Source organism: Argiope bruennichi, chromosome 9 (assembly GCF_947563725.1).
Source record: "Argiope bruennichi chromosome 9, qqArgBrue1.1, whole genome shotgun sequence".
Taxonomy (NCBI): domain Eukaryota; kingdom Metazoa; phylum Arthropoda; class Arachnida; order Araneae; family Araneidae; genus Argiope; species Argiope bruennichi.
Window position 1 is genome coordinate 123430279 of NC_079159.1, and position 11972 is coordinate 123442250.

Consider the following 11972-nt stretch of genomic DNA (forward strand, 5'->3'; position numbering starts at 1 on the left):
GAATAAACTATATACCTTCATAATTCAACGTCCATTTACATTTGTCAAATGTGCAAGAATAGTTTGATGAGAAAATAATGTGTTATTACACATTTTAATCTCTCAATTTGCTGGAGATCTTCTCGTCTATTTAAAATTACTTTTTTTAGAGAAGATATAGAGATCCACATATTCAAAAATTTTAAATGCAGAAACAATTAATAGTGATAATTAATTGTTAATAGAAACAATTATTTAATTCTGATGGTTAATAGAACAGTTAAAGATTATTTTTATGTTATAAATTATCCAATTTCTAACTAGAAATAATATTTTTAGAATCTCGAATGTTAGTTTTAAGTTAATATATTTTATTGTCATTAAGTTAAAAAGGTGGAAAAATGCTGATTTCAGTAAGAATTTTTTTTTTGGGGGGGGGAAGTCATTTTTGTCTTTCCCTTCTTTTGGTTGTTGAAACATAAACTATTTAAAAAACATAATTTGAGGAAAGGTCTTTTATTTAAAAGTTTGCCATAAATAGTAAAAATCAAAATCAAGAAAAAAATTGTATGTTTTATTCACTGTGCAACTTGATACATTTAAAAAAAAAGCATCAAATTTATTTTACAATAATCATTTAGATATCAATCTTTATAAAAGGCAGTCTGTAGATTCTTTCCATAATGAACATGAAAGTATAAACAAATAGATAAAGTGTATTTTTAATGCATTAACTTTTGTCATTTTATTAAATTGAAAATATATGTTCTCAATTTCATATTTTGAAAATTTTGCTCAAAAATTCCAAATAAATGAAACCATTTAAATGAAGGAAAGAAAAGTAACTTATGTTAATATGGAAATTTAAGAGTTTGTTGCTACTTCTTTTTGGCATATAACAGTTAAAAATGTGTCAGCTTTGCCCTTGTAGACACACACACACACACAAAAATCTGTAGAATCAACATGTATTTAATAAATTTATTTAAAGAAATTTGCAATGTTTTTTTAGTTGATTTAACTTTTATTTTGCTCAAAAGTTTTTACAGTTGAAGTTTTCAACTCTAAAATCAATTCAAATAGATTTCAATAGAAAATAACAATACTCGTATCATGAATAGTCCCCCACCTCAACCCTGCAAAAAAACTGATTTTTGACTAGGTGTGCGTTTTTTGTGATGAATATTAAAAACTTTAAATAGGCTTATAATATTTAATTTTTTTACAATTATTTTACTATTACTCTTACTGCTTTTTTCATGCTAGTATGTTTGGAATTGAAAGGTGATCCCCAGCTTTGGGATTCTGAAGATACTATTCCAAATAAAAGTAGCAGAGGCACGAATACTCGCAGTAGTCAAGGGCTCTTTTCTGTTGCTAAAACTGGTGCTGAAACCATGAGTATAGAGGAAACTATCAAGAATGCTTTGGCTTATCTTGCACGTCATCGAAAAGATATGAATCGGCCTGAAAATCTTGAGGTGTGTGTATTCTTCAGTGTGTTTACACTAATGTTAAAAAAAACTGAAATTATTTCATAATAAAGTTACTAATTTTAAAAATAATTCCATCATAATAACTTTAATATAACCAATATAATAATAGTACATAATTTTTTTAATTTTTCACCTATGACGACCAATCTTTCTGCCAGAATTATTGGTTGAGTTTATTTTCAGTAATTTCTTATATATAATATAATGTTCAAGATTCACACAAGAAAGCAGAAAATTGTGAAATAATTCAAAGCCATGTTATTTTAATTGCTTTACACTTTTTCTTTTCATAGGTTTCGAAACATTGTGACTTACTTTTTAGAAATCAAACTATCCTTACAATAATTTTTTTTAGAGATTAGCAGCAGCGAGTTTTTTTTTCTGGAAGAGGTTTTATAGGCCCAAAAGGAATTTTTGTAAAGAAAATGACATTTATTATTAAATGCTAACACAAGTGACAACTAATAAAATACAGAAATGATATTGAACCACTTCAAAATTAAAACATATGCCAACCAAATTGAACATTCATAATGAAAAGGAGTTTCATATTAGGCGAATAAAGTCTCAGGTATTGCATGGAAATGTAGTCTGAAATAAAGTGACAGATTAAACCAACAGGTGTACAAAAAACTGATCCCTTTTATACATCATCTGCATGTTGGTAAGAAACTCGTTTTTTCCCCCTTCGTTTCTTGTAATTCAACTGAGTTATTTGTTTGCAGATTGAACTTTCCTTTTTTATTGTTGTTGTGTCACTACTATATAGTTTGATGATTTTAGTCCACTTCATGTTCTTTTTTAAATTGTGAAATGGCACATATGCATTCTTGGTCTTGTTACCAAAACTTGACTTGCAATCCACAACTTAGGATATGCACCATCCTAATAGAATCAAGTTCCATGGCATGAAATGAACTGTCCAGGTAATCTATCTTCTAACTATTATGAGACTGCAACTTAACTTTATTATTCCTTAAGATAACTATTTAACAAAATTATTCTTCTACTTTCTCGGAAGAGAATCTTCCAATTAAATATTTGAAGCAATGAAAATGATTTGAGTTTCAGTTCAAAAAATAAAATCTATTGTTAAAAATTGTGCAAAAAAATTTAATAACTGCTAATATTTAATATTTACAAACAATTAAATTGGTAGCTTTAAAAAGGCAATAGTTTAAATTGGTATAAAAATCTATTTTATGTATAATATTTTCAGAAGCTATTATGAAAAAACGCGAAATCTCTCTTAACTTTTAATTAATTAAAGTTTCAAAAAAATTGCCCCAAGATACACATTTCTATCTTGCAAATTAAATATATTTGTGCCACATTTGGTAGCTGCAAGTCATATGCCCTGTTCTACAATGCCACTACATGCACTTATTCAGATTAGCAATTTTATTTTATTTTTATGTTAATGTACGATTTTGATTTATTATCCTTTTTTGCTTTCATAGGAGATGACCAAAGATCAACTTGTTGCAGAAAAGGTAGCTATTCAAAAAGTTCTATTGAATTTTGAAAGTATGCATGGAAGACCAGCTTCCAAAGCTCATCGTGAACTCGTGAGACCATTGTATGACAGGTACCGCTTGACCAAGAGATTGATTGTACGAAATTCTTCGAGCAAAGACAATGCTGATCTTGTACCCATTTTGGAACATGAAACGATGGATTTTAAAAAAAGTGATCTTGCAAAGAATATTAATGTATGTATAACTTTTAGTCTTATGTACTAATAAATTGTGCAAGGAATTTGTAGAAAATTTACAAGAGGAGTGTATGGTTGAAAAATTGAGTTAGTATGATGGCAGTATATCTCTTATACTCATCAGGCGTTCATGCATAAAAACATTAAAGTGCAAAATCAGGAAATTCCAAGAAAATAGTCTTCAGACTTTTGGTATAGCTTATATATTAATAAGGGATACCGAAAGTATACACTAGTTTCTATTGTTGAGCAACCAAAGTCATCAAGTTTGAAGGGAGGTTGTTGATGAAGGAATTTAGCAAAATTGAGTGGGTGAGGGTTCAAGAATTGATCTAAGAATTTATATCATTATTGTTAACTAAAATGAACTTGATAACCATTATCTCGGATTCAACTAAAGACATTATAAGTACATCTTCCAAATGGTAGCAAACCATTTAAAGAATGAGTGAATGAAAGACTAGCAGAAATGCAAGACACACACCATTCACGCTTGGCATTACTACCGATCAAAAATTTAATGCATAAATGTTACCTTTCTGCAATACATACAAGGAAAATCAAGACTTTGCTTGATAGTAATTAATTACCAACAGAGTTACTGGCTCCATGGAGCTCAGGATTTGGCTCTCAAATCACTTTTTTTTTTTAAATTCCAAAATTATTTCAATTAAATTAACAAATTGCAAATAAATTTCATTTATTTTATATATTTTTTTTAATGCAAAACTAAATGTGTCATCACCTAATACTTTAATTTTAAAACTGTAAAATAATTATAAATGTAACTAAAATGGTGGTAAATGATTTAAATTTCTATGTCATCTTAAAATCATCAAAAGTTTTAATTTTTAGATTTTAAGAGTGACAGATTATTTATTCTCATCTATGAAACCATATTTGTCACCGAAATTAAAAAGAACAGCTGTTAGCTTATTAAATATGTAAGCAAATGTTTCTGACTTTGATAACTGGAAAAAATAGTAGAAAATAACAAGTGTTAACTATTAAATGTGCAATTAGAATCTATCCTAAAGTACAAGGAAAAGAAAACATGAAAAATTATTGAAATTTGGAGTGATAAGTGCCCCAAATTTTAATGAACAAACTCAAACAAAAGGTAGGGAAGTAAAGTTTTTTTTTTTCATAAACTTAAAATATTTATTTCATTTTTCAATATCTAGATGGTGTGTGTGTGTGTGTGTGTGTGTGTGTGTGTGTGTGTGTGTGTGTGTGTGTATAAAGAAAAAAGATTAAGTGGTACGCAATTCTTCATTTCTTCTTGGATTTGGCTATGATTGAAAATTTGTATATTGTCCCATATGAATAGTCTAAAGTGTTTGTGCTTAATAATGAGTAATATATTAATTAAATTACTGTGCATTAAGAATTTTATTATGTATTTATAAATATTTTTTTATTTAAAAGTTAAGTTATGATTTAAGTATTACGAGAATATATAATAACGAGAATACATAATAATTAATTATGTACATATAATATATCCCATTTGTTAATCCCTATTTGTAAATTTCTAATTTCATTTAAATCATTTTGGAAATTAAAAAAATAAAAAGATCAAGAACAAAAATTTGACCTCATGGATATGAAGCCAGTATCTTGACAACTACACTAATCATCTGCTCAACAACAGCGGCAACTTATTAGTATATAAGCCATAAAAAAAATTTCAAGGCCTTTTTTGTGAACAAACAGACTATTGCACTTTAATAGATTTGTAATAAACATTCTTTCATCCTGAACTCAATTTTCCAATTTGCACACTCTCCATTTTAGACTTTATTTAGTTAAGTTTAACTTTTTGATTTCATTATTTATATTAATTACTGAATAATTTAATATTTTGCACTTATTTTCACTCAGTATACAATCAGTGAAATCTAACAATATCTAATTGTTTTATGTATTATTCCCAGTATCATTAAATTAAATCTGTTACATGCATTAAAAAAAAAAAGCTAGTCCTAAAATGATACAGTAAGAATGATCAGAAAGATTGTGTGGGTATTTCCACATTGTTTTGTTCTGTGTATATTTATAAAGTTTTCCATTTAAAATTATAATATATCTTAGGAACTCTTTTCCCTCCATAGTCACTCTGAAAGATAAGCAATCTGTGTAAAAATAAAATTGGATTGGAACTTTCTCTCTACTAAATTCCCTATTGCAGCTTCTATTATATATTTTTATCTTACATTTATTTATTTTCATATACTGTTCATATAATTTTAGACATTCTTAGAGAATTTTATTTGATGATTAAAAATTAAAATTTCTTTATTTAGATTCTTAAAGAGGATCCTTCTGTTGAACTTTCGAGAAATAAAGATGATCATTCTGAGGAAAAAGAACAAGAGACAAGTGCATCTTCACATATCAGTTTTCATGAACTATCATTGTAAGGGATTTTCATGTTTTTAATGACCATTTTTTAAAACTCTAATAAATCTCCTTTTTTTGTACTTGGATGTTAACAAGATATATATATATATTTACTTTTGTGATGCCAAATTATGTTCAAATGCAAGGCTCTGTAATTTAATATTACTCAGGTGTTTAACATTAATTTTTAAATTATATTATTACTAAGAAATGAAATCGTTAAACAAAGATCGGTTTTCATCATTAAAATAAAAGTGAGATTTAATTTTTAAAATTTATGCTATATATAATATTTATATATATATATATATATATATATATATATATATATTATTTTACTACAAATTTATAACTTTTTATATGTATATTTTCTCTTTTTTGCTCTAATTAAATAAATAGTTTATAAAAATCATTAAATATTTAATATATCGAAATATTTGATGGTGAAAATATTTGTTCCATACTACATGAATTAGTTCAAATATTTTCTTCCTTCTTCTTCTTCTTCTTCTTTTTTTTTTTTTTTTTTTTTCCTCTTATTAAATATTCTGGATTTTTAAGATATTACTGCTTATAGTAAAAAATAATTTATTTCTTGCTAAAATTTTATTTTAAAGTATAATTTACTGATTTCAGTAATTAAAAAATACACTGTTTTTATGACTGAGGGAAGTTTGAAATAATTTTATTTTTCATCGATATAAATTCATGCTTGAAAATGAATTTTTACAGTTGTAGACGTGTTGTATTATTTTTACTATTTTCAGATCAGAGTTGGAAATAGAAATAACTGTTGTAAGAGATGAAAAACGCAAATTAAGAAAGTTGCTTAGAGAATTTGAAGATCAATTCAAAAAAGAACATGGAAGGTATTTATTTTTTTTAAAAAACTTTCGTGGGCTTCTAATACTCATTGTTCTGTAAAATATTTATTGATAGATTTGATTTCCATAATAGTATGTTTGTTTAAATCTCATGTCATTGGTATGCAGATTGTTCCCTTTAAATTTTGATTGTATTGATTATCAATTAAATTTCTAATGATAGAATAGTATTCATGGTATCCTTATTTTTAACCTTGAATTGTGGTAGAAATTTAAACAATATTATTTTTGTAACCTTAATATTTTCTATTATTTGTGTGTATGATACATCTGTAGAGAAAATGTCTGCATCATCTAACATTTAATTGAATTTTATCTTGCATAAAGTAATTTCTTATTCCTGAAGCAAAATTTGCTATTAATTCCAAGATTAAATTAGTATAGCACAACTTAAATGTATTATGTGACTTACTACCATACATTGTGAAAGATTTTATTCCATGTCGAATAAAAAGATGACCGTTTAATTGTTCCAAATGTTTACTGTCAATGTTTCGAGGAAGAAAAAGCAAACTTCAAAATTTAAATTAGTTGGTTGCATTTATTAACTATGAATTTATTTGATATTTTAAATAGAATTACTTCCAAACTTGCAGTAAAGATGTAAGTCACAAGTAGAGATGTAACTATAACATTAACCAGTTATGTTTATATATTTTTGTTATTATTATATAGCTATATAGAATAATAATAAAGATAAATTTGTGTTGGAGTTCTACAGGCTAGGCCATTTGACCTCTTGCTTACTAAATTCAGCACATATTTCAAGTATACCAGTTAATGATTCTTAATATTTTTTAAAGAAAATTGTTGTATCTTGAAAGATAATAAACATTTTCAAAATACATGCATCTGTAGCTATACATTTTGTCCATATGTCCATTTAATAAAGAATATTTTCCAAGAAAAACTGCATACTATGCTAATCGAAAAACATTTCAATTTTTAATATTTTAGATGTTGAAGAATTTATTTAAATTATGCTTGGTAAGTTTATATTTAAACTTTTATGTGTTGTTAAAGCAGAATATGCGATAATGTCTGATAGACGGAAAATATGAAAATAACAGAATGAATTTAATACAATATATCAAACTTGGAAAAAGCTGCTTTAAAAACATTAACATATTTGATCATCATTCTCATTAATATGTCATTTTTGAGCAATCACTTGAGTAACCTACTACAGGTATTCAACTGTATTATATTGAATTGCAATTAATTGTGTTAGTAAATCGTGTAAAATCTAGTACATTGAAATTTTCAATTTTCAATGATTGTGATATCTTTCTCGATATTTTTTGGATGTCCCCATCCATTTGAACATTTTCATTTGTTGGACTAATCTTGCCGAATTTTTTCTTATTAATAAAAGAAGAAACTACTGGATGTGATACTAAAATATTTTTTTATATTGGTTTTTTTAAAGGAATTAAAAAAAAAAAATGTTTTTTACAATTTTTTTCAAGATTTAGATTCTATCATTTTATAATGATTTTTTTTTTCTTTATATAACTTTTATAGAAATTTTTTCCTCATTGAAATCTCTCTTTATATATAAAGTCTTGTCCTGAGCAACACCCAGCATAAAGAAAGCCATTGAAGTTAGGAGGATGAAATTCGGGAAATTCCTGATTCAGATCTTTATTGTTAATCTTATAAAAGTTTACTTAATTTCTTTGGTGTTAATAATTTTTTTTTCATTTATATGGTAATTTCTATGTTTTTGTCAAATCCAAAAAGGCATAATTTTAAATTAGAAGATGTTGTGCAAATACAGAAATAAATATTAAAATTTAAAAAATAAGCAATTCAAATTAGTTTTTAAGAATTTTTTTTCAAAAAAAACTATGCATTATTATAAAACATATATATATATATATATTATACTTAGAAAATACGCAGTTTACGATGCATGCTCTTACAAAGGTGCTTAATTTTGGGGGGATAAGGTGCTTAAAATACCTAATTTTTGCAGCAGTTTCTCACTACGCACCATGTGAAATATCGATGAAAACAAGTGATAGTCCGAAGAGGCCCAGTCTGATGAACTGGCATGTAGGGTGAAAATTCCCAACCATGTGCAGAAATGGTGCTTTTGTCTTTCACTATGTGGGTTGAAAGCTTGCAATGGCTTTCTGCAAAATCATTTTTCCATGTTTTGCAGTCCAATCTGGATGCTTTTCGATCAATGCTTGGTTCAAATTGATCAGATGTTGATGGTAGCAAACAGTACTTATTGTTTCACCTGATTTTAGAACCTCATGGTACACCACATTCTTTTGATCCCACCTAATACAAAGGCGTGGAATCGCCATTCTTAAATCATCTAACTAATGTATTCTCACATCTTACGTTTGGATATTGTCATTGTAAGTCAACATAAAGGTATAGAGGCTTGCTTTGATATCTTTTGATAGAACAAGAAAAGTAGTGCATGCGTACATGCCTAGTTTTTTTAAACTAGGCATGTTTATACATAAATACAATATTACACAAATCGAAATCGGTTGTACTTCAGCGCATTCTGACAAATTACTGTCCTAGCAACAAACTGACAAAACAATTGAGATTATAAATCATTTCTTATTACTAAAGCCACTAAGCAAAAAAAGTCAAAATTAATTGCAAAATTAATAAAAATAAAAATGTCAAAATTAATAACTCAAATACGTAAGAATCTTGGAAATAACTTCTCGATTTGGAACAGAAGCATAAGTGCTGCCAAAGGATTGTATACCTTTTTAGAAAAAGAATATGACCGAACAGATGTTGAAGAAAAAAAGAAATTTAAAAAGCCATATTCACTTCTTTTAACATTGCGCGATGACAGAATTTTATCTTTTTTAAAAAAAGAAGATACGGCATGCACAATTTGGAAAATTTTGCAAAAAGCCTATCAATCAAATTTTAGTTCAGACGAAACTTTCCACTCTTTACAAGGAAATCCCAAAACATCGGTGAAGTGTCGGATGTACGTTTATCTGGTGCTGATGTAAATGAGATTCACTCTTGTTTATATATTCTTATGACATAAAGGTATAGAGGCTTGTGAAAGTGACTTTGGAAGATCAGCCCAGTGAAAACTTACCTTTTGAATTTGCTACTGAAACAGATTGATTTGGAAGCTTTAAGGAACGATTCGAAATTCGCTGATACATTTTTCCTACGATGCCTCCGATAGATATTCTAAGCTTTATCGCAACGCGTAAAAATTCTTCTGTGACTTTTGTAAAAAAAAAAAAAAAAAAAAAAAAAAAAAAGTGTCTTTTCCTAATGTTATTGCTGTGGCAAAGATGGTCATTATTACAGAATTTTCAGAGAAATAGCAAAAAGCAATCAGCTTATGAAATAGCATTCGTTGAAAGAATTAAAATGAAAATAAATTTGCTATTGTCGATGGCATGTATAGAAGTCTTACGTTTTCATGTGAAATAAGCATTATAGAAATTGGAGTTTGGATAGCAGATTTATTATGGAAAACTTATGGGAGGATTTCTCCATAGAGAATATATTAAGATTTTTTTTTTTTTTTTTTCTGTTTCTATTTCTTTCGAAAACGGAGGTTTGGAAGGCCAAGAACCGAATGACACATTTAGAGTTCAATCTTGAGCTTTCATATGAAACAAAAATTGGCTAAGTAGAACCAGTAGTTAAGTGGGCGACTGATTTATTAGTTTTCTTTATTATTTTAAACTTAGGTAGCATCATTTGTTAATATTGTTACAAACTTGTAATTTGCTTCCCATGACGGCTAGTATCACCGTAAGAAAGACCCTTTGTAAGATCTGTCCTGTGCGTCAATGACCTGTGAGCTTGGCGACTAAATGGATACTACTGGAAAGTTCGAAGATTCCAGCACCGCCTCCCGGAACTATAAAAGACAGGCAATCTGAATCTGAAGAGGAAGTCGTGTGTATCAGAAGAAGTTGTGTGGATCTTCAAAAGTTGTGTGTGAGAGGAGTCGGAGTCGCCGACAAATAAGAGAAATTAGAGGATGAGACAGCAAACAAACTGCTGAACTATAGCAATTAAATGTGCTGCGCTACTACAATTGATTAGCGGTATTTGTTGTAGAAGAAATATTTTGTAACAATATCCTGTCCCACTATCCTTATTTAGAGGTTTATTTCGATTTCTGCTGTCTGTAGGTTATCAAGTGATACCATTATCACGGAGGAACATGTAAAACCATAATTATATTTTAGTTTTATTTTATGTTTTCTGGATTTATGTGCATTGGCTTTATCATGTCATGGATAACTCCGTATATGTATTAGATAAAATAAGTTGCATTTTTATGTAAAATTATTTTCTATTTAAAAATATACCAGTTATCAGGAATATGAATTAACTTTTAAAGAAAATGTTTCCGCTCCCCTAGGAAAGCTCAAAGAGAAGACAAACGGGCAATGGAACCATGCTATACTGAATATAAGGTAAGTTTGTTAAATTACAATAATTTTCATATATTTTTCAAGACTAATAAAACATTTCATTAATTCAGTGTTTATTGCAAGAACTTTCCGAAAAATAATTAGACTATATCACATTTATTATTTTAATTTTTTTTTTTGGTTACACTTATGGGAGCTTTACATTACATATAATGTCCACATAGTAACCACAAAATTCCAAAAATGTTTTTTTTTTTTCATACAGATGTTTATATGAGCTAAGTTTAAAATATCGGTAATTTGAATATTAATAACAAGTTTTTGCCATGCACATCAGGGGGGAATAAAAAGGGTAAGGAGGGGAGGGCTTCTTTAAAGAGTACAGAAAAATTACCTATTCATACAAAAGAGACAAAAATGATCATTTATTCGCTATCAGAACCTGCCTTCAGAGGACATCGATGTTTCATGAATTTGAAAATGTTTGCTCTATTTCAAACATTTTCACCTTAGCCTAATTAAAAACAACTTTACTGATAGTAATGGCAATGCTGTAAAATCTCTGAAATTGCAACCTATTGCCTCTATATTTAGTCGCAAATGAATACCCGCTAGAATTGTTGCACCAATAGTAACTGCTGTTTTTTCAGTACTTGAGATTCATAAATAATGAAGACAAAAGTGGAGTAATTGACCTGATGAAAATTATATGAAAAAGATCAAACAACCAGAAAAAATAGGTCTCAAAAACTGCCAGGTTCTAATAGCCGAAAATAGAGGATTGTTTTTTAAAGGAAGACAATTAAAGAGAGAAAAGTTTTACAACAAATAATCTGTGAATTTTACTATGATGGAACCGCCATAAACTGGAAACAAAAATGGCGTTAAGTTCATTTTTGAAACGCAAAATAGAAAGATCATTGCAACAGTTAATTTGCTGTTCCTACTAACGAATTGATTAATGCCTTTTTATTTTTCCTCAGACTTGGAAAATAAGGGTCTAATGCATTTAAAGGAGAAATGGGTGAACAACTATCAAACTGTCATGAATTTCCTTTGTTGTCGTTTTTGACAAAAATTAACCTTTCCTCATTAGAAA

General features: G+C 27.8%; 1 protein-coding gene across 3 annotated transcripts in view; it reads left to right on the forward strand.

Annotated features, from left to right (window-relative positions):
- Nucleotides 1–11972, forward strand: part of LOC129983753 (protein FAM13B-like) — a 60601-nt gene that overhangs the window by 45528 nt on the left and 3101 nt on the right. For 2 of the 3 annotated variants that reach the window (XM_056093367.1, XM_056093366.1), the window contains exons 20-24: nucleotides 1246–1460; nucleotides 2936–3187; nucleotides 5496–5608; nucleotides 6360–6461; nucleotides 10861–10915. In XM_056093367.1, coding sequence (XP_055949342.1) covers nucleotides 1246–1460; nucleotides 2936–3187; nucleotides 5496–5608; nucleotides 6360–6461; nucleotides 10861–10915 — 737 coding nt within the window. The remainder of the gene's footprint in view (nucleotides 1–1245; nucleotides 1461–2935; nucleotides 3188–5495; nucleotides 5609–6359; nucleotides 6462–10860; nucleotides 10916–11972) is intronic. The other variant, XM_056093368.1, reaches the window with a different exon arrangement.